Here is a 23,648-nt window from a genome sequence, read left to right as displayed (position 1 = left end):
ATTTAAACTATCTCCTCATCCACAATTCACCCTTAAACACACACAAACTACTAACACACACATCCAGGAAACACACACACGTTTAGTAGAATTTTACAAGTAAAACTTTATTGGAATGATACTCATGTTGCAAAATATTACACTTCGTGTTTTTATGTCACTGTTCCCGTGACTTTAGACGCTTCCCTTTGCAGTGTGTTATTTGTGTGTGTGTGTATATGTGTGTGTGCGTGTATGGGTGTGTGTGGCGGGGGTTAACATGGTTTACATTGGGGTCTCATTTCCCTAAAAAGTGCGACAGTATGTACCAGCATTGTGCCTGCATCGAGAGGAAGTTGTATCACTGCAAAAAACATCGAGGAGACACGGAATAATATTGTATTATAACTTCAAACATTTTGTCCATGATGATATAGTCAACATTAAACTGGACATGGAGGAAATACAACGAATGTGAAGTCTCAACAAGTGGTTTACAACAATGTCATAATAATAATAATAATAATAATAATAATAATAATAATAAAAGGGTTGTAAATTAGTCCATAATAACCAATAAGCCAGCTGATCAAGTAGATGTGTGTCCACCTTGCAGCTCTTGCCACCATCTATGTGCCAATATGGTTTTGACCTCAGATTGATCAATGAAATGTTTTTAAGCTGTTTCACCTCAATGTGAAAGATTATGACAAGAAGTGGGGAGCGGAGCTTTTGGTCACGAGATGATTGCCTTGTATGTGACTAATTTCTCTGATATAAAACCAATCAGTCAAAAGGTTTTCTACTGGACACTGGCTGGATTACCAGCTTGGCAAAGAGTAGGCAGCTGCCCAGGGCCCCATATCTGCAAAAGCCCCAGATTGGTTTGTGGTAATTTGATTAACTGTAACTTCATTTGGGAATATACTCTGCTAAAGCGCCATATCAGCTGACACTAGGAAGGGCCTTGAGGTGGGTCTTTAGCTCATCTTGAGGCCCTGTCTTAAAGGGGTCCTGGACCCCATCGAATTCAATGTCAGTTTACTGGTCACACCTGTGAAAAGGTGTCAGATGGCATCAACGCTTGCATGCCAACACCTTTCCCATTTCTACCATCCATCCCATATGATGTGAATATGGCATACTAGCTAGGATACCCATCTAGCTATCTATTTTGCAAGCTTTATGGAAGTGCAATACTGAATCAGCGGCCCCTCAAGACTTTGATTACATCAGTTAATGCTGCACTCATTCCTAAAGTAAAGCAGCTACAAGAAGTTTTTAACTGGTTATGAAACAGTCTCAGTTTAATACTGATGCTAATACATGACCTACATAAGTTTCTATAAAGTTATTCTTCGTGCTTGTCTTCGGTCCGATTCCCCGCAAAATCAGACTGAAGAATTTATGGCATGCAGACTGGAAGTGCCTGTTTACATTGTCCCGGGCACAGTTTGGCAGTGAGTAGTGCATAAGCTAGTTAAAATTCTTTACAGAAATTTATTTTCGATGTTACATTTCGTGTTTATGGCTGAAACTGGGGCAGAAACAGCAAAGAGAACAAAGAAAGCTAAAGGGGATGGTGATAAAGCACGGGCAAAAACACGAGTCAACCTTGGTTGGTCATTCAAGAGATGGAGAGCACTGCGTTGAAAGGATTCAAAACTGATCCTGAACTGGTCTTCTTCCACGCAGAGAGGTGTGTATTATGCCTGTTTATGTATAAAACACATTTCGATAAGAACAAACTGCTGTCTTCCACTTGCTTCCACAACAAATGCACCCGCTAGCCAGATCAAGATTTACAACAAGAGGCGGCGGTGCTCATGGGAAATCTTTATTCTGGGAAACACTACCGCTTTTGTTCAGAGGAGCTGCCCAAATCAACACGAAATGAAAGTTCCTTGTAGCTGCTTTAATTTGTGTTTTAATCAAATTACCACACAGTGAACCTGGGACCATGAGATATTCCAGCATAGTGGTACATACACAGAGAGTGGGAGGAATGGTGGGTTCATAAAGGCCCGGGGCCCCGTAGCTGGTTAATCCAGCTGCAGACATTTGGCTACACACACCGAAAAATGATCTAAAACAGATCATTGAGTCGACATTGAAAATCCCTTGATGGTAGCTCATTTCTAATAACATTCCACATGAGTGATATGTGTGTAATTGTGTGTGTATTTTTTCATAAACACAGAATTACACAGTACAACTGAGAAAAGGCTTGTAATATTTTCCCGTATCTGAACTGTTTTGGACAGGAGGGACTCGTGTGAATCAAACATATCTGGATTTTAAAGCGATCAGAGCAAAACCAGAGCGCCCGTTTGAACCAAAACAGAATATCTTCATTATGGTGGCACATTGAAATACAGCTATGAAGAAGGCATTTGAATGTTTGAAACAGACACTAGTGTCACTGTGTTTTATTTCATAAATCCTGAACGACCAAATCCTACACTGACCACCATTTTGGGCTTTGCTCAAGTACTTTGCGATCACAGCTCAGGAGCTAAGGAGGCGTTGAACACTTGTGTCGTGCACTTTAAACAGGCAGCTTGGACACTGTGCACTAGGATCATTTTTGTCTCTTCTCAATACTAGCTCTAGTCAACTCCAGTTGCGCTACCTTTTCTTAACTTGTTCAGTGGAGCGCCAGTCGTCGTTACATCACCACCACATGAAAAACTAAATTAAACAAAGACTGTAAACACAAGAGATGGGAATAGAGTTGCTGTCACATGTAAGACTGTCACATGGAGTGTGGCCCAACTTTGCAAGTGACAAGAGGGCTGGCTGCTGGGGAGATGAACATAAACACAGGTTTCTGTAAAAGACCATAAAGCACACTATCCAGACCGCCTTCAATGACTGGTCAAAGTGCTCTGGTGACCACCAGCCAGAAGTGGTTGGAGGTAGTCTGCCTCAGGTGGTCTTCTGTAGTTGGAATTGGCAAGGGCCAAATTCAAAATGCTGCATCAACTTAAAGAGTATGTGAGCTCTGAGTGGAGACAGTGAGTGCTTTTAAGACCAAACAGAGTCGTCGAGTTAGCAAAACCAAATCTTCTGGAGTGGGAAACTGTGGAATACACTATCCAAAAGTCTTAATATTCCCTCATGTTCCTCTTAGTGCTAACCAGAGCTTTAAATTCCTAAATCTATATCATAAGCTAGTGTCTCACACGTCCTCTTTACCTGCTAATCCTAATGCTTCATGTTGATAAAATGTCTTATTAAGTGATATGTTCAAACCTGAGATACCATTATGTTACGGTGTTCCTTCACAACACCATTAAAACTGAGATATTTACGTTCCCTTATCCAAATTTCCTTGTTTGCTGACATGATATCATTGGAGCCACTAGTATCTAGCAACATTTAAAAATTGAGTGCACAAAGCCTGGCTATGCTAACAACGATGAGAAGTATAGATGGAGTTACATAGTAAACTTAACTGACTTCTTGCCCCTTAAGTGTCATTTGTGTCTGACCGAAACTTGTTAGAGCACACGCGATGCATCATCTTCATGTTTTTCTTGTGGCCGATCATGCCAGTGACTTAATGTATGCTGTCTACGATATGAAATGCTTTCAATAATTAAAGGAAAAATGACTGCAAAACATAAGTTATTTAAGTGCGTGTGCGTGTGATTCATTTAAATGTTCGACTCAATGCCGCTTTTGCTCACCAGAGAAAGAGCAAGTTAGCCGGTTGTTAAATTTAAGAAGCTCTTGTGCGGACTGAGACCTCGACTTGCACGACTCGATGGGCTTCATGTAATGACCGACGGACTGACTGAGTGATGTCTCTGTGATGTGGCCCAAAAGTGACTGAACGATGAATGAAACAATAAAAGAGCAGGGAAGATCTTGGGTGAAAATGTGTAGAGGCAACTCTAAATAACACCCATGAATCTGAAGCACACCTTCATCATAAAGGGATCCATAAATAAGACAGACCAATAAATAAAATACAACAGAAACGCAACAGAAAAGGCAACACTGCTGGTTATCAGTCTCCTTGCTCTTTTTTCCCTTCTCTATCCCAATTCCTCCCTCATTTTGTAGCTGGTGCTTGTGATTGGACAGGAGACGGTACTCCCTCCTTACGTCTCCCACTTGACCAGCCTACCTTTGACTCTCCCTACTTCCTTCTTTCCTCCTCTCTTTGCTCTCTAACTCTAGAACTCTGCAAACTCCTTGGCACATTTCTCAGTGAAGGAGACGCGGATCTCCTCCTCCTCGTAGTCGTCAAAGTTGCTGGTGTCGCCTGGTCCTTTGAACTTGGGGACGAAGGGAGCTTCCACCTGATGACAATTAAAAAGCCCAGTTGAGAAGTGAACTCGACAGCAGGGAGGTAAATGCATCTGCACAGCACACACTCACAGACAGACCTACCTTCTTCTGGTAGATGGCAATCCAGTCAGTGGTTGCAAACCACTTGTGTCCCTTGATGTCGTTCACCCCGTTCTTGAGGTTCCCGTAGCGTTTTGTTAAATCCACCTGATGATAACACCCATACATTTTCCTCACTTTTATGTCATAGTAAATTCAGGACACACAGCAAAGTAAATGTAGCCTCAACATCAGAGTGACTCAGACATGTGCTCTCACCTGTAACAGGTTCCTCAGGAGGTCCTTCAGGTCTGAACTGAAGTGAGACGGGAAACGCACCTGAGACAGAAGACGAGAAGAAGAGGAATGAAGCAGCTGTGAAGTTTGGATATTCTGAATCCCTTATATGTCTATATAGAAAGATTAAGTCACCAATGCTTCACCTCCCTCAACCAGGCAGCTCCCAGGTGTGAGTGTGTGGAATGACAAATCACAATGTCCGGGGGAAAAAGGCACATTCAAATAAATATCTATCTTTATACTTCTGCTGTTTGATATAACAGAAGAATCATTTAACTGGAAGTCACTTTCTGTTACAGCTGTGTTTATAATAGCAGGTAATGGGTGCAATATCAAGCACGGCTAAACAGACACTCAAACAGACAATTTACGAATTATTCAATGCTCATCATCTTGCAGCTTTGGACTCTTCAAAGCAGAGATGGGAGGAGGATACTGGAGAGCAAATATCGGATGAGGTGTGGCATAAAGCTACTCAAAATATTTATCCATCTTCTATTTGTCTGAGACACATTCTTGTTTGATTTAAGACTGTGCAGTGACTCCACTGGCTCGGAGCTTGGTTGTTGGTTGGCTAAGATTAGCAGTGATATTGATCCTGCGTGTGACAGATGTAAACAGTCTTCAGCCAATTTATGTCCGAAACTATTTCATTTCTGGGATTTAATATTTAAAACTTTTTCAACCATGTTTGGACGGCTGGTTGCCCCATCTATGTCCATGGCAATATTTGGAGTAACTACCAGGATATTTAGAAATCCAGAATACCATCAAAAATGTAGACATTCATCTTTCTATTAAACTGACATGGAGAAGCTGTATTGAGGTGATGTAGTGCACATCATGCACCACCAGAGGTCAGTCTACAGGACTAGTACATAGCTGGCCAGGAACTGTAGCGAGAGACAGTGGGGAAAACCAGCTTGTAGATCCAGCATATTTTCACATCTAACTCAGGTTTAGACTTTATTTCGACCACACCAAACAATGACTTTAATGTTTGTGGGTTTTGTTTTTTTTTCTTCACACAAATATCATCATATGAGGTATGAAGGTTTGAACAAACAGATACCATCCAATCCTACTTGTTGTACATAAAAACACAGCTGAACTGCTTTTTTAAATAGAAAAACTTGACTGGTTGATTCCCCATGGACTCTACTGTGGAGCTGTGTGAAGTTTTCTACTGGTATCCCTATGACTCTATGATGACTGTGAAAATAACCAATTACAATCAAAGCCCAAATTCCAAAAACACTATCCATGTTGCTCTTTTTTGCATAATATTCTCTGTAATTTTACACATAACTGTATGCAACTATACAATTATGCAAAGACAATAAAAAAAGGTGTTGCCAAAGTAAAAAAAACAACAACTGTTGCTTAAAACTTAAAAACAAACTCATATAGGAAACGGGACATATAGTGTGTATCACAAATATATTTAATATTATAATAACAATGAAACAGAGGTGGTCATGCTTGGAACAAACAAATTAAACAATTACTTAAAGCAGCAGAGGAGGGCAGGGGAGCACTGTGCAAAGAACACTTTTGTGTGTGTGTGTGGGTGTGTATGTGTGTGTGTGTTACATTTATCCATCTGTGTTTGCCCCCATGTGTGCACCAGCATCATACAAAGTGTGTCGTACTATTAGCACAGAAAAGAGATGCAGCTAGCTGACTGCACCTGTAATGAGGTGGTGAACTGACCTTTCTTCAAAACTGAAATAAAATCACTGTGTCTTTATAAGCCTTAAATGAAAAAAGCCAAAGCAGTCAGCAGAGTAAAAATAGACAGAAGATAGCATTTTCTAAATCGGAGGAATTTATCATTTCGCTTTCAAAGTGTACAGAGGCACGTTTGACCTGATGCTGAAAAAGCAACATCTTTGTTCAATTCCAAAATGTAGCTACACTGTAAATATGAATCAGACTGAAGCAGTTTTCTACAATAAACCAGCAGAAAGAAGTCAAGGACTGCGGATGAGGGGTGGGTACTGTGAGTGTTATAAACAGATACTGAATGTAGCACAAAGTGGTCATCAGAGAATCAGACTCACCTTCCCTGATACGATCTTTTCATAGATCTGAATGGGCTGGTCAGCGAAGAAAGGCGGGTACCCTGCAGCCATCTCATAGACGAGTACGCCCAGCGCCCACCAGTCTACTGCCTTGTTATACCCCTGTTGGATATAACAGTGAAAGAGGGAAGTAGAGAGTCATTGTAGACAGTTAAAACAAAATACATTTTAAAATGTTTTTTTTTTTCAGCTTTATTTAAGTTCATCCATCTTCTTTTTTCATCTTTTTTTCCCCCCCAAAATTGTCTGAGCATCTCATCTACAGGTTCAGAGTTCTGATTAAAAAAGGAGTGCAGGATTTAAAGTTGATTGTGCTCTAGATGTCCCTTAAACCCACATGCTCAGAGGGGTTTGAAAACCAACATGACCGAGATCAGCATCCCCAGAAGCACGTCTTTATGTCTTGAATCAATATTTCTGAAATAACAGCAACCATACGTTACCGTTCTGCCAACTCAAATGAACAACTATCCTGTAAGAAAGGTGCAGTAATGTGTTTTAACTTTGTGCAACAAGTTGTTATCACTATTTTTCCGAATGCAGAATATCTCGTTTTGAGAGGAAACACAGCTGATGGTTCAAAAGGCAAAAAAAAGGGGAACAATGGTGGCTCACCTTGCTTAGAATAATCTCTGGGGCCAGATATTCTGGGGTGCCACACAGTGTCCAGGTCCGGCCCTTTACACGTTTGGCAAAGCCAAAATCTGTCACCTGAGAGATGAAACACAAAGTAAGAGGATGAACAAAATAATCAGTGCCTGGCTGAGTTTTTGCACATAAAAAAGAAGCAGGAAGAGACAGATGATAGAGGCAAAGAGATGGAGAAGAGCATCTTGGGGAACCTGTTTCACCAGTTGTAATTACACTATCGCCACTAGAGGGCAGCAGAACCTGTGCTACACGACGGCCTCAGTGCCAACACACAACTCAGCAAGGATAATAGCTAATACACACCATCATCATCATGCCATCGTAGTTGCACGTGTGCACTCTCTGGGTAGTTGTTTATATTTTCTAAACACTTCCATGTCTGTGTGACATCACAGATAAAGATGGGGCAAACATCTTTATGTTGTTTATATTTAGGACTTTCTAAATTTGCACTAATGCGGTCCTAAATGTTCTGTTGTTTGTTTGTTTTTTTTTGTAATTTGTGTCTCATGTTCATGTTCAATGCACTGCAAAACAGCATGAACCAAAATTCAGACCTGGACTACCTGTCTTTAAAAACTGACTGGTTGATCCCCCCCATAGACTTGTCCTTGAATCACTGTATCTCTCTGATAATTGTTAAAGTAACCAATTCCAATCATATCCAAAATTACAAGAACAATATCCAAGTTTTCTCTCTCTCTCTCTTTTTTTTTTAAATACTCGCCTTTGATTTTACACATAGTTCTTACATGTCTCTCCTGTTACTGTATGTAACTGATACAGTTTTCCAGAGACTCACCTGTGGCAGCATATTATAACAATATCTCAAATAATAATACACCATTCTATATCCATGCTCGTACAAAGAGTACGACTGCATGTCTGTGAAAGTAATGTGACACTGTGGTGACCAAAGCTTGCTTTGTTGTATCAATAACAAACATTAGCTAGCTAGCTTACATGGCTAACAGTAGCTACCATTCATCAGAGTGTGATCACTTGGCCAATAAATATTGCCAGTAAAGCTGAAACAACTGACCCTTCGCTAAGACCATCCCTTTGTGATGGTACATTCAGGATACCTTCAGCAGCTAATGTAGCACAGAGGTGCTAACCTAGTAACAACATATGACATTTAACGTATATCTCCTTCCAACCTCTCAGAGTAACAACTATCATCATTACACACCCACAAGGCACAACATTTGACATCTGAGTTGAGAGCTGACCAATGCTATGCTATGATTGACCAGCCTGCGTTCGAGGGCAGGACATAGCGAAGGGTCAGTTAAGTCGATTAATCAATTAGTTAATTGACAGAAATTTAAAGATTGTTTTGACAATCAAGACATAATTTATGCCATTTTTAAACAAAAATGCCAACACTTAGATCAGGGGTGTCAAACATACGGCCTGGGGGCCAGAGTCATCGCGCCAAAGGGTCTAATCCAGCCCTCTAGATGACTTTGCACACCTCATGTTGATACACATGTGAAGGCTGAGTGGTTTGAGGAGCAATTTAAACAGTGAACAGCTCTCTGAAATAACTAAGTACTTTTTGTGGTCATATTTAAAGATACTGAACACTGTGAAACATATTGTCAACCAGCAGCTTCAGTACAAAAGAGTCTGTATCAGACTTCTGTCTTAAAGCAATATTAGTGTAATCCTGCTGCTGAGGCACTGATACAACTTCAGACTGTAAGGCAGGGGATGACTTAGCCTGCTTCTTCAATAGATCCCACTTTAGTGGAAAATTATGAAAAAAATCACGTGTAGTGAAAGTGAGAAGTAGACTGACTGAGTAAAGAAAAACTAAGACATACTGTTGAATTTGCACATCATTTTTTGTTCGTCTTTGTTTGTTGAATGGATGAAGCTTTTCAGACTGAAAGAAAAATTTGAAGCGGTTGATATTTATAGCTTATTATGCAGTGGTTTCAGTGGTCCAGCCCACTTGAGATCAAATTGGGCTGCATGTGGACTCTCAACTACAATGAGTTTGACACCCCTTGGCTTAGATTGTTACAGATTGTAAAATATGAGGTCTGAACATCTTTGGCTCGAGGAAATAGCGAAGGCCATTTTTCACAGGGTTATGATTCTTTAAAGACCAAACAATTAAAATAAAAAAACTGCAGTTGACTTGATAATTAAAAAATAACTAACTTTTTAGAGTCTGAAATCTCAACAGCCACTGAGACATCACAAGAGTGCCTGACAATGTTTAACATTACTTGTGAACTCCCACCACACTCAGGACTTCATATATAAACAACCTTTTGTGTAAGTTATTGATGATCCTCTTTTATATATCACTGCATCAGGTGTTATTTACCTGTATGTAGCCCTGTTGGTCTATGAGCAGATTTTCAGGTTTCAGGTCTCTGTAGATCAGGTCCAAAGCATGCAGATACTCAAAGGTTAGAACGATCTGAGCAGCATAGAACCGAGCGTGAGGCTCACTGTACACACACACACACACACACACACACACACATACACAAGACAGAAAGAGAGCAGTTTAGTGGAGTGTAGAGCTAAAACAGACCTGAAGAGAACATAGCTGTAAAGAATAGAGTAAAATTAGGGATGCATGATATTGGATTGTTTGGAGGTATCCGATATATTTTAGTGATCATCAGGTCTCTGCTGCAGTGGAATTATCATCGTATTATACATGTATACTCTTATCCTGATGGCCCACCAGCAGATGGAGACATGAAATAAAATACTTTTCAATGTATGTAATATTCAGTCATTGAGCAAATTTAAAAAAGCATGTTGGCCGATTCTGATAGTTCATTTTAAAGCCGATGTCGGGCGACACTGATGATGTGCTGATATTATCATGCATCCCAAAAAACAGACTACAAGATCATAAACACAGTACAAAGCTCCACATTTTAATGTAAACTTCATATTTACTCCAGTTTGTAGAGACACTAACCTAAATCTGCCAATTCGCCGTAGATGGGAGAACATCTCTCCACCAGGTACATATTCCATCACCATGTAGAGGTTAGTGTTGTCCTGGGGAAGGGAAGACAGAGGACCTGTTACTGGCACTCAAGTACAAACACACACACACACACACACACACACACACACACACACAATGGGCAGCAGAGCGACATGGAAACAGTATTCTGTGGGTCAGTACTGACTTTTTATTTAATTTATTATCATTTAAAAACCCTAATGACAAAGTGCCAGCAGCTGCGTCTATGAAACATTGATTCAGGTGTGTTTTATTCCCACAACATGATTTGCAAATCATTACTTCTTTAGACCTTTTGACAGAGATAAATATTACACGCTTTTAGGGCTGTCATTTAAAAAAGTACAATATCCAGGACCAATAAAGTGACACAGATACGAACAGAGAGCTTAATTTGGAACCTTGTTCATTCAATACCCAGCATGTAGGTGGAGGCATTCAGCTAAAGTAATCCTTTCACCACAGGCGTGTAGTAAAGCCATACTTTCAAATATTTTGGTGGCATTACTGCCAACTCCGTCAAGTTAAGTCAAGTCAAGTCCGCTAGACTTCACCACACCACAGCGTAACGCATCATACTCGCATCGAAACATCATATTTCAGCTTATGAAATAATTATTCCGGCACCTTATGTCTACCAGAGAATAAAAGGTATATTGACAGAGTTAATATTGTCAGTCTACTCCGTCTCTTTACCTTGCTTATCTTAAGAGTACTGATCCCTCTGGACGGCCAGAAGTGAAATACTGTGATATTCCAACTATTTGATCCAATCAGCAGGTAAGATCACCATTTAAATTAACAAAGACCAAAACCAGGCCTTGCATAGCTCAGTTAGCTTTAACCTCTACAGTTTGTCTTTCCAAATTAGCCACTGTAACTTAGCCTCAGCTTTATGAAAGGTAGCTGCATCCTCAGTGTATGTCCACTTTTGTAGAAGCTCATTTTTTGGTTTGACAGCTTATAAAAACTTGGTTCTAATTTCCTCACCCCTTTGGTGGTGCTTCTAATCACACAGCAACTTTTAGGCATTTTTATGTTGTTTGCTAGCCGACATAAATGACAATTGACAGTTGTTTGGGCAGGACTTATTTGTGCTCTTTCTTTATGTGTTGTAGCTGCCATGAAAAATTGACAAATGCTTGCAGTGATTGCCTGTTTAAAAAAAAAAAAGAGCAAATTTTTTTTCTAAATCTGGGTACAAAAAGGACTGAATATAGGTACTGTTTGACAGAAGAAGTTGTTATGGTTGATACCTTAAATGTGTCAAGTACCGATACCCAGCCCTGTTTGCTTTACATTATATTCACATTATCAAGGAGGATTTTATTCTTCACCCGTTTCTTTGTTGACACCTGCAAATACAACTTACTCTCAAATAACTCTAACTAAGCTGAGTTAACGTGTGTTTGTTGTTGACTTTTCCATCAGTGTGCAGGATGTGGCACGTGGACAGGAAAAGTCTGTTAATAGGTTTATTTGAGTCGCCCAAGAGGCATCTAAACAGCTTAACCTGAATAAGGCTGTTATTGGAGTATAGCCATCAGATGGGTTAGTCTGTACGAGTACAACTAGACACAGACAAAGCTGGGGTATGAAAATGTTGAAGAAGATAGAGATAGAGTGTGGCTATTTCACTCTATATTTGCAGATGACACACCCCTAATAGGATTGATTGTCGATGATGATGGAAGTGATAAGATAGGATAGGATGAGATTGGACATTGACAGATTATTGCATCAGGATATTAAGGTTAACCAGCTGAAGAAACAGCAGTCGATTTTTATAATAAAAACGAACAATCCAATTTCTGATCACAGAGATCACTATTAATACTTAAAAGTGGTCATTACCTAGAGGAAATAACATTTAAGATGAACTTATGATTATGTTACAATGTTTATTTAGCTCAAGAAAACTTAAATTATTTATTTAGAGTGTTAAAATGATATGTTATGCTTATACATATGCAGTATATGGAACTACTGTATAGATCTCTGATTCTCTGTCCGAGCCCGACTGGGCCTGACCCGAACTGCCGAGTGTGTTGTCATTATTCCCTTGGGCTTGAATGGGGTTAGGCTGTTGCCAATTTACAGTTTTTTATAGTTTTTTAAAAATGAAACTGCCAGTTCTCATGCATAAATGGCAGGAGTTTTAATGGACCAATCCAAGAGTGAAAGAGAGAGAAAGAGTGACGGGACAATGGAGATATATAGTGAAGTGAGTAAGAGGTGCTGAAAGGTAACTTCTCCTGAGACCCGAACTTTTGTTTGGTATGCATTTTTAATTTCTCCTCGCTATTTGGGATCAGAAGGACCCGGTAAGTGTAGAAAAACTTTGCTTTGTCAATGATAATCAAGTTCCAATGTCCTAAAAAAAAAAAAAAGTCTCAATGTCAAATGAGTACTTCCTTATTAACAGTGTCTTAGCTTGTTACTGTTGCTAAAATTGGTCAAATTTGTTGCCATATCAAACTACAAACATTATTAATCATAACTAAACAAGTTTCGACCATAAAATGTGATCAGGTTTAGGACCTTGTGCACTTTGTGTCGGGACTGGCTGCAGACTGACTTGGCAGAAATGGCTGCCATCTTGTTTTTACATGGATTAGTGTATTGTGCTCTTACTACCACTAGATCACACAAAAAAAGTGTCCACGAATGAGGACAACAGGTCTAAAAAGAATGAAGTATAAGGTCAAGCCAAAGTGTGATGTCCTCATATGAAGACACAGGGTCTCAGGAGGATATTAAAATATGCTGCTGTGGTTCGGGCTCAGGTCGGGCCTGGACAGAAAATGTAGCAGTCCCTGAAGCGTTGTGCCTGATTTTTGGGCCTGATCAGAGCCCACTACTATATACTGCAATGAGGTGAGAATGTTAAACAGTTTTGACAAACACATGCATTTTTAGTAAAAAATCTTAGTAATGGAATCTTGGTTTGAAGAGGGCATAGATCTGTTTAAAATATTAAGGTCTGATTGTAAATGCCTGTGTTTGGAAGTATGTTGCACACAATGGGAGTAACACAGTCCCCCAATCCCAAATGGATCACTTACAGACTCGTTGACTCAAGCCCTAAGCCCTTACAGACCTAGGACCAATTCCATTTCTTCCCCTTAGCCCTTTTCTTGGCTCTTCCCCTTGGTTTTGCACGTTCACGTGAGGGGAAGTGGTGTCCCAGTTCTCCGTCAGGTTAGCTCCTAACCTGATGGAGAATTGGTCCTAGGTCTATAAGGGCTTAGGGCTTGAGTCAACAAGTCTGTAAGGGATCCATTAGGGATTGGGGAGTATGACCAACTGTCACACAAATGATCATGTTGTGGATAACATAGTACTTTGAGCTGCTTTCACAACTGAGGTTTTGCAGCACGGTGCTAGCAACTCACAGGGACAGTAAGAAAAAAACTGGCCGTGGCATCACATTTCCACCAAACGCCAGTTATTTACACGGCGCCAAGCATGTATTTTCGCCAGTGACATTCAACCAAAGCACCTGCCTGTCGTCGCAGCCCTGCACCGTAGCGGCTGCAGATGCTTTTTGGGGGAATGCTCTTGCAGGTGTGGCAGTGTTAAAATAGCAAGTTAGTGGTGTGCGATACAGGTTAATGACCTAGATTGTAAGGGTTGGTATGTTTAAAAATAACTAGTTCGTGTGACCATGACAGAAGGCAGATGTGTTTATAACTCATCCAAACGTGTGTCTGCTGGGGTAAAACATTTATTTATTTTTCTAGTGGATGACCTTTACAAAAATGTAGACAAACAGCAAATTAAAAACTGGTTGAGGGTTGGAGGGCAACCTGATGAGTGGATGGAAGGAAATCATCAACACACAACCGTACACACACATTAGTACACGCGCCAACACCATCTAAAATTCTCTGTACCTTGAACGAGTACTCTAACCGCACCAGAAAAGGAAAGCTGACGGCCTGAAGAATCCTCTTCTCATTCAGAGTGTGCTCTATTTGCTTGAGCTTCACCACCTGAGAGGCAAAGACAGAGAGAAGGAGAGTTTATATTGCATCATAAAAAATATAGAAATAAGAATAAACAGCAGCATAATCTAAACTTTCTTTAACATGCACATTAGCAGTCAACAGCCGCTGGTCCCACACTTCTGTATAGAGAAATAAAACTGTATTTTCTGTTTCCATCCAATGGGAACACACAAAAAGTCAACTAAAAGGCCCCAAGGCCACAGTACTTGTATGTGTATTGATATTTGTATTGACACTGTATATATATGTATATGTATATTGTACACAGTGTTTCCTTCATGTCTCATATCTGTTTTATCTTCTTTCTTATTAATATCTTAAATTCTTCTATTTAAAACAACATTCAAAGTGGAAGACAAAGTAAAAATTTCACTGCACAGGGAAACCTTACTGTGCATATAATAATAAACACCTTGACTTGACTTGAAAGGAAATGTGGCTGCTGTTCAAATCATCCCTAAAAACCAGTGATCTGGGGCTCTGTCTCTGAGCTTTTTCTGCTGCTCTTGATAATGACATGCTCCATATATAATTGATCCTGTATAAATGTGTAAAGTACTTATTTTTTTTTCAGATAAATGAATATATAAATAAATAATAGTAGCTAATGATGCTTTTCCACCTGCATAGTCTTTTCTAAAATGTGGCAAGGCACTTCACACATGATCAATATTCTAGTTTTCTTCCAATCCTATTACAACAGCAGCTCACAGATGCTCTGAAATCTCACAATCTGCCTCCTTCAGACTCCACATTTTTATTGCATTGCAACATATTTAGTATATTACATTAAATGTATTGCATGACCAACAGCTGCAAGCATCTACATTGAAACTATGTCTATTGTTTTATCTCCAAAAGGAGGTCTTGTTTCCAGTTCAGTTTGTTTGTTTGTCTGTCTGTCAGCAAGATAGCAGAAAAACTACCAGCCCGATTTTCATGAAACTTGGTGGAGTTGTCCAGCACTGGCCAAGGAAGAACCCATTACATTTAGAAGCAGCTCTGAAACACGGCATGGATGCACAAATTATTTTTCACTTATGTTAACACTGTGAGATAAGGCGTTTGGCCTTGGTGGAGGTGCTCTCCCAGTGCCTTTCTAGTTGTTGTTTTGTTTTTGCTCTGGTTATGTTCACCTTGCACCATTTATTTACCCACCACTCCTTTAAAGGTAATGCTGAAAACACACCTAGCAGTGGTGAAGTGCGACCCACCGCAGTAATTTTTCTGCAGCCAGGAAGCATGTTAATCTGTTTTAGACCGGAAGAAATTCTTTGTTTTTTTGTTTTTTTTTTTTTTTTTGGTGATGCAGGCACAAAACAAGCAAACAGAAATTCTTCGTTAACATAGGTCAACATGTCACAGGAGTTATAAGACTCTGTTTACTCATTGGTTGCGGGTATTCTCTGTGAAAATTAAGCTATACCCAACTTCTAGTTATGTCGAGTTTGGAGCAGCCGCCGAAACTTTTCATTGAGATTGTACGGCAGATAGCTGCAGATCGCACTTCGCCGCTGCTTGGTGTGTATTCCGTGTAAGTGATATACATGATGGAAGTCCACCACACTGGACAGATACAGTATTTCCAAAAGGTTTTTTTCTTGTGAAACTGGGAAAAAAAAAGTACAAACACAAGCTGAAATATGGGTGTCGCAAACATTTTTTCCCACTCCTGATAATCATGAACATGCAGTAATTATGGTGCAAAGCAGCACAAAACAGAATGGGTCTGAAGAAGATGAACATATGAGTAGGAGGAATAGAGTCTAAGCAGGTGGCATAAAAATGGCCAATCGCATCAGCTGGTTTTATCCAGCAGACAGCAGAGCCATGGTCTCTCCAGGAGGTGCAAAGTGTGACTATATAGCAACCTAAATATATATATATACACAACAGATGATCTATCCATCTCTCCATTTCTATACCTGCTTATTATTTTTAGGGTTCCAGCATGCATTTGGTCCAGCAGTTTGTTCAGGCTGCCAGCGAAAATACACAGACAACATCCACATTCACAGTTTGGTGACTGCTTCACCTAACCTGCACGTCTGTGGACTGCATCCACCTTCATTTTTCAGGTATTAAATTCACTCGATTAGCCGATTACCCAAAACAGACATTCCCATCTGTGTATTTTGTCTATAAAATATTAATCTATGAATATTAAGACACATTAGAGGTTTGGAGTGCACGGAAACGCAGGCACAATTTCATTCTAAATGACTCGACTTGATGTGATCTGCATAAAAACCTGAGCTCTGTCACTGCGGCCGATGTCTGCTTCAGCACAAGCAGGTTCAAAGAGGTTCAAAGGGGGCAAAAAAGAAAAGCTTGCACCTGTATTTGCGTCTGAGTCTTCACACCAGCATATAAAGAGGGGCCTTTTTTTATTGTAACCATGAATGTTTCATGCCTTGTGAACACAATAATCACATCAGTGAAATCTCCATATTTTCTCTGACCATCCTGCAAGTGTCCTTAAATGACAGACACATTTAAACACCCTCCATCCCGCTGTGCCCCCGACCCAGACTGACCTTCTGCTTGTTGAGGATCTTCATGGCATAATGCTGTCCCGTTTCTCTGTGCCTCACCAGCATCACACGGCCAAATGAGCCCGTGCCCAGGGTTTTCAACCTCTCAAACTGCTCCAGGCAAGCAGTGTTCTGAACGGACAAAACAAAAAGGGTTAGTTGATTTTTGTGAAAATGGGATGGTAAGGATTGTGGTGTTGGAAGTGAACTTTTATTTTCTATTGTGCCCTATGCTCACATCGATTGTGAATTCTTTTGTAAAGGCAAATAAATGCCTGAATATATGTGCATGGTATATGTGTGTACTATATCCAGTAATCACAGTGTCTGTTGTGTAAATAAAGCATGTATATGGTTCATGGTAATGTGTATATAGTATACAATACATACAGGATTTAGATACACTGTGCAGAATATACAGACTAACATAACATATAACAGAGTCTTATTTAAAACTGTTATGTAAGGCTGTAAATACTATTCTGATTCACTGAGATCATTTTCATTACTACTTGAGTTAGAAAGAAAGGTACAGATATACTATACGTTGTAAAGAATACTGATACAGATCTTATTTGTATTTAATATTATCTGTGTCTATATGATAGCAGCACACAGTGCATCCAAATTTCACATCATGTTTCCAGGGCTGGATGATTCAGTTGGGATCAACACCATGATATCAATAATAAAAAATATTTCAGAACATTTTTTTTTCTAAATTTCTCATTACTCAAATCAGGATATGTGCAGGTACATTAATAAAAACTCATCACACACACAACATAACTTGCAGGGATAAAAAATAAGGATTGCCCGCCTGCCCAGGGGCAAGTGAAATGCAAAGTTGGGCTAATAAATCTAGCAACACACCTGCCCCATCAGGCAAGTAGTACATAAGAATTTAACATGTTTTTTGCTGAGTTTATGATGGACGTAACTAAGGAGTGAGCCATCGTGATTCCTTCTCATCTCTGTTAAAAAGTGCATTTGCGCAGTACTGATCGGGCACTCGTGAGAAAATGGCGTCTGGTAAAGACAAAGTTTAACAGCTGAAGCACTCATCCTGGAAACAGGATTTTAGTTGAGTGGCAATAAAAGGGTATGGACGAAAATCCAATTATGTATTGCAGAATTTGCAGCAACTTTGAGAGCAAGACAGATGAACTTTGTCAAAGGTGCGTCAAGTTTCCCAAAAACTGGAGTGTTGCAACAGGAGCAGTCAGCATCTCGCTTCCACGGCAGCTAAAAAATAAACAATTTGCATAGGGGCAAGTAAAATTTGACTCTAGACAATTAGATTTCTGACCAACTTGGAAAGTGGTAGACAAACATTAACGCTGCACCCTGACTTTGACAACAGGAATTTGAAAATTCTGATATTATAATAATATCTTTACCATACGAAATATAAAAAAACAACTAAAAATTCAAATGACGAGAACTGAGCAAGCAAAATCGTACACATGGCTTGATATTGTTGGTCACAGAATTGGATTGAAAAACTAATGCGAGCAACGAAGATAATGACAATAGAGAAAATATGTCTCGTTCTGTGGTGTTAAATAAACACAAATACATCCAGACACTAACCTGTGCGGGGTTCTCCCACTTCTTGAGAAAGTCCTCTTTGGCTTTAGCAAGGAACTCCTTGACTGTGGAAGACAAAACCACAAGAAAGACCTTAGTAGTGTGTGTTTGTGTTTGTGTGTGTGTCTTTAAAGAGTAAAAGAAACCAGAAAATAAAAAGTAGGATACCTTCTGTGTTTTCTGAATGAAATTGTAGAGAACCTGTGCTTCCTTTTTTTAAAGAAATACAGCCCAGTCTTTGCTGTTTACATCTCGCCTACATCTTACAAATACTTGTTTTAAATGCATGATTTTCCTTGTTTGATTGTTTCTGGATAGTTAGACTGCACATAGAAAGAGGACAAATTAAGACTGAAACAAGGATGACATGCTGGTTTGAAACAGCGGTAGTTACAGGGCACACAGCAGCACTGAAATCAAATTTTGTTGTGTCAAATCCATCCTAAAATCAACTTCTCACAACTAACTCAGATGCCCCAAATAAGACGACATGGATCATGTGCCCAGGTGCAAAATTAACTTTTTTGTCCATCAGTCAAGTTGCAAGTGAATGTTTAAAAAAAGATAATCTACTAAGATTACCATTGTTTTTTTGTTCTGGCTGGTGAGTGAAGCAAACCTACCTGCCAATTTGCTTATTATACCATCATCTGGCTAGTGGATGGTGCTAATGTTGTACCCTGTGTGCCAGTGTGTCAAAGTGTGCAAAGGACATGCTGTTCAATACACTGGAGACTTCTGAAGACATGAGAATGAGCCTCAATATCATTAAGTGTGATTCTGATTCTTTACATACTGCATCCGGGACAATCTTTAAGGGACACCCCACTGATTTCCACACAGAGGTGCGTTTAGAGTACGACTAAGCTGAGCAAAACAGTTGTACAATGTTTTCTGTAGTTCTGAAGAGAGCTTTCTAAAGTCTATCAAAATGACCCTGATGATGTCATCAGGGTTACAACAGGTTGGGCTTAAGACTAGAAATTTTGACAGAAAACCTGTGTTACAAACTGGGAGTGCGGAGTTTGTGAGAAGAGGCCATTTATCATTTCATGATTAGATGCTATGCAGCTGCATTATGGGAATTGTAGGATCCAGTATTTCTGAAGCTTCACTCATAAAAGGCACTAATGGTGCGTTCATTTTGTATTCAGAGGTTGGAAATTCCCAGTTCCCAGTCGGAAGTTTAAACTCAAACGCACTCTAAGATCGGATTTCCAACTCGGAAACTCGGAGCAACCGCATCAACCCCGACTTACGAATTCAAGATGGCTGCCGGTCACATACATAGTGAGTAAACACTCTGCTAAAGTACTGTATAGCAATTTTATCTTATTTGTTTTACATTAGGTCAGCCTCATCTGCGGCGTTCATCAGTTGGAGTGCATGATGGTTTTGAAGCTGTCCATACTCCGAAAGTGCAAGGGCAACAAAGGCTTTCTTGTGGGCGTCCATGTTTTTTTCCGACTTGTCCACCGTTGTCAACTAGAATGCAAAAACTGTTGTCAACTCGGAGGTGACGTCATTCCCACTTCCGACTTCCGACCTCCGAGTACAAAACGAACACACCATAACAGTCAGAAAAGCTCGCCCTGTGCTGCTTCAATTTTGGTCGTTCTTGTTTTGAATCTGTCTCATGTGTGTCCCCAAACATTATGGAAGTGCAATATTAAACACTGGAGCATCCCTTTAAGGAGAGAGGAAGCCGAAAATAATTGAAGCAAACTTGAAAATAACCAAACAACTAATCATTTACACTTAATTCACTTAGTGTAAATGACCAACTGGTTAGTCAGAATTTAAGGCATGAACTATTTCCTCCAGCAGGACAAGGGTTATTATAACCTGCTGGGAAACTATGGTTGAGTTAAGATAACTCGTAATGCTTAACTCCCTCCGGAGCGATGCACCAAAGCCTCACCTACACAGGCAAAGCTGCTCACTGACCATGAGTACATGACACGTGTCTGTACCTGGCAGCTACCAGCTGTGACTCTGTGATACTGGATGCACTCAAGAGATTCTCAAACCATATTTCATTAAGTCTTCTCATCATCCCTGTCACTGTTTTTGAATGCTTGTTGGCAAAACAATCGCAACGCATGGCTGCAGTACAGACTAATGGTGCCCAGCATAGCAAACCAATATCCAGACTATGACCTGAGTATGATTGTGACACATGTGTACCCATTCATTGTGCCTCACTGCAGCTTGAAATAAAAACTTTACATTGTATGTCATGGTAAAAACAACATCACTGGTAAATTACAGCATACTCTCATCCTTCTTCATCATGGTAACCTTACATTGGACTCACAGTACAACAGACACACTGACACCAGCTCAGCCAAACATGCTGCAGACTTTTATGGGTTCACGTAGATTAGATTCAGCTCACCCACACACACTTTAAGCAGCATCTCTTTCAAAAGGAGTGGAGCAACAGGCCTAGAGTGTTTGGGGGAAAAAATCTGACACGCAGACTGTTGTGATAGTGCCAATATTTTAGTCCAGTGAATATTCCAAGATGATTGCAGCTTACAATTGCTTTTGGTTGTTCTGAGGCTCATGCAGAGATTTTGCTATGGAAACAGATCCACATCCTGCTTCATCCTGCCTCAGCATCCACTCACATCAAGTCCAAAACTGAGCAGTGTGTCATCTGAAGAGAGATTCACGTCTCATCTACATGAACACACAGTGCTACTGAATTTAAATCAATGACATCTGGGTTGTTGTGAGCTTGCAAGGCACAAGCTAATTCGCAGCAAGGACTTGTCATGGACGTACAAGTGGATCTTAATGAATGGGAAAGCAGGAATAGGCCTCTAATTAACGGTGTATGGCTTGTTATGTAAAGCTAACACATCCTGCTGTATCACTTTGTCTCTGATCACTGCATGAGGATGTAACCGAGCAGGTGCTGCTCAGGAGTGATGTGTACTGGCGACTGTACCCACCGCTTTCCATCTCGCTGCCCTTCCTGGCCGTGGGCGCGTTGCCCATGATGACAACTTGTCAACGGGCGATCCGTGGCTTTTTGGCCGCCCTACAGCCTTGTCAAGCCGGTCTTAGCTCGATTGGGTCTGACCGGTATATTCTAAATCCAGCTGTAACAGTTACCAAGCGTTAACTCCGAAGTCTTGATCTTAAATAGCCTGACAGCTGCTGATGCGGTGCCACGGCGAGACGGTACAGTGCAGCGGGCTCACTGACTCCACGGTCACCAACAACCGGCGACCGTTAGAAATTTAAATCCACGGGGAGCTACCGTTGAGGTATCTCGGTCGCTGGGGCTTCACCGGACCGCCAGGCCGACCTCGGCGCAGTTGGCCTGAACACGGAGGATCCAGTCTTCTCCTGTCCCTCCTTGCAGCCCCCTCCGAGCGAGGCCCCCCGGCTCCCCACCTCTCCCCCAGCCCAAAAAACAGCTATACCGACGGCGGGGGTGCAGTATTCTCAATCAAAAGCCTGCCACTTTGCGTTACCGAACCCAGCTTTTAAAAATTAATCCTCGGCGGGGTCCGACAACGACAGGAATTCGCCCAAATCAACATTGGCCCCCTGTAGCCTCGGAGACGAGCGAGATGACGGAACTACAGCCGAGCGAACGCCCCGCCCACTCTCCAGAACTGGGGTTGATTGACAGCTGGAGCTCAGCCAAGGATTGGCCAGCTCTCCACGGCGCTGTCCTACGGAGCGCTCTGATTGGCCCTTCGCAATCCATCAACAGCAGCAGCATCCCGCCCCCTACAAAAAGCAAGCGAGGGGAACGTCAGCGATTATTTTCCTACCGAAGAGGTACGCGCCCACTTTTTCCGGTCGCTCTCCTCCATTGGCTTGGCGCGGCCGAACCGTGGGAATCTCGGTGAATGCTGGGACATCTATTGGCTGTCAGCAGCGGTTGACAGGAATGCCCCCCCCCCTTTCCAAAAAAAAAAAAAAAAAAAAAAACCCTCCCTCCCCGTGCTCTCGCAACACCCGCCCCCCCTCCTCACCGCCGCCAAGCGACTGATACACGTTTGGCTAAGTGACGTCAACCGCGAGCTATTTTTAGAAATGTTGGTCAGAATTTAACGCACGCGCGGCGCGGTCTGGCTGGCAGGACTTCTAAACAGATCGCAGACGGCCGCGCATGGAGGGAAGAGTTGATGTGGTGGGAAATGAATCACAGGAAATAAAAGACAATCTTTTTGCAATCGGTGCTGGATGAGGAGCCTCATGCTGTCTGCGCACCAGCGACCTTTACAGTCAGTCCTCCAGCAGCATCTCTGCCATCCTCGCTCCACACCTGCTGCACCTACAGGGCGACTGTAGCAGATGCCCAGGGGCCGCTTATTATCAGGATCCTCAATAGGCACAATTTTATATAGATTTGCATCTGAATATTTGATTCCAATAATAATTTGAGCTCGTGTTGGTGTAAAAATCAGAATTTAAAAAAGACCCGAGGCCCATGAACAAACACCTAAGCTATAAATATATCCCTACAGCCACTGCAGGGTCTGACACCATCATATTAGGGCTCCACAGCCACCTGCTTTATTGTGTGCAAGGTGCCTAAACCACCAAACATACCATACATTTTTTTGTGATACACAGTATGTTCTGATAATTATTACAGAAGATTTCAGGGCTTGCAACTAAATTGTTTTGTCAGTAATTTATAGTAATAATATAATAAAATAGTATAATCCCTCAGTTATTTATTGTATAGTCTCATATAGTCTGTATATATATATATATATATATAAAGGGTGGGTACACCAGGCCCACGATACAATGATCAATATTATTTTAAACATGTTGTGCCTACTGTGGTATATAGACTGTAGTATATTGCATTTAATTACCTTTTTCAACTGCAAATCACATCCCCAAACTGTCACCATCTGTTTTATCATATAAAATAAAGTTCTCAGCCTGTTCATCTCACTTCACTCATTTTTAATGCAGCAAAATGTACATAGTGGTCTAAAAAAGCAATTGAATTTATTGTTCTAGTGGACTATCAAATGTTCAGGTTTGCATTATTAAAATTCGTTATTTGGCAGTATTGCCATGTAAGATATGATATGAATGCTGTATCGATTTTCCCCCTTTACCTGTCATAAATATAGGGATTATATCCTAAACTATAATAATTTACTTATTATAT

General features: G+C 40.7%; 1 protein-coding gene across 1 annotated transcript; it reads right to left on the bottom strand.

Annotated features, from left to right (window-relative positions):
• Positions 1-95: 95 nt before the first annotated feature.
• On the bottom strand, positions 96-22,094 carry prkacab (protein kinase, cAMP-dependent, catalytic, alpha, genome duplicate b). The gene is made up of 11 exons (XM_049570878.1): positions 21,451-22,094; positions 18,494-18,555; positions 16,904-17,032; positions 14,253-14,351; positions 10,306-10,388; positions 9,694-9,820; positions 7,317-7,412; positions 6,681-6,803; positions 4,597-4,656; positions 4,381-4,485; positions 96-4,289 (listed from the first exon to the last, which is right to left on the bottom strand). Exons 1-11 carry the CDS (start codon positions 21,494-21,496, stop codon positions 4,164-4,166), a joined length of 1,056 nt encoding a protein of 351 aa, XP_049426835.1. The 5' UTR covers positions 21,497-22,094; the 3' UTR covers positions 96-4,163.
• Between the last annotated feature and the right edge of the window lie 1,554 nt (positions 22,095-23,648).

The sequence above is a fragment of the Epinephelus fuscoguttatus genome, linkage group LG3 (genome assembly GCF_011397635.1).
Source record: "Epinephelus fuscoguttatus linkage group LG3, E.fuscoguttatus.final_Chr_v1".
NCBI classification, from domain to species: Eukaryota; Metazoa; Chordata; class Actinopteri; order Perciformes; family Serranidae; genus Epinephelus; species Epinephelus fuscoguttatus.
The sequence above is the reverse complement of the archived record's forward strand: the minus strand, read 5'-3'. Positions and strand labels throughout refer to the sequence as shown.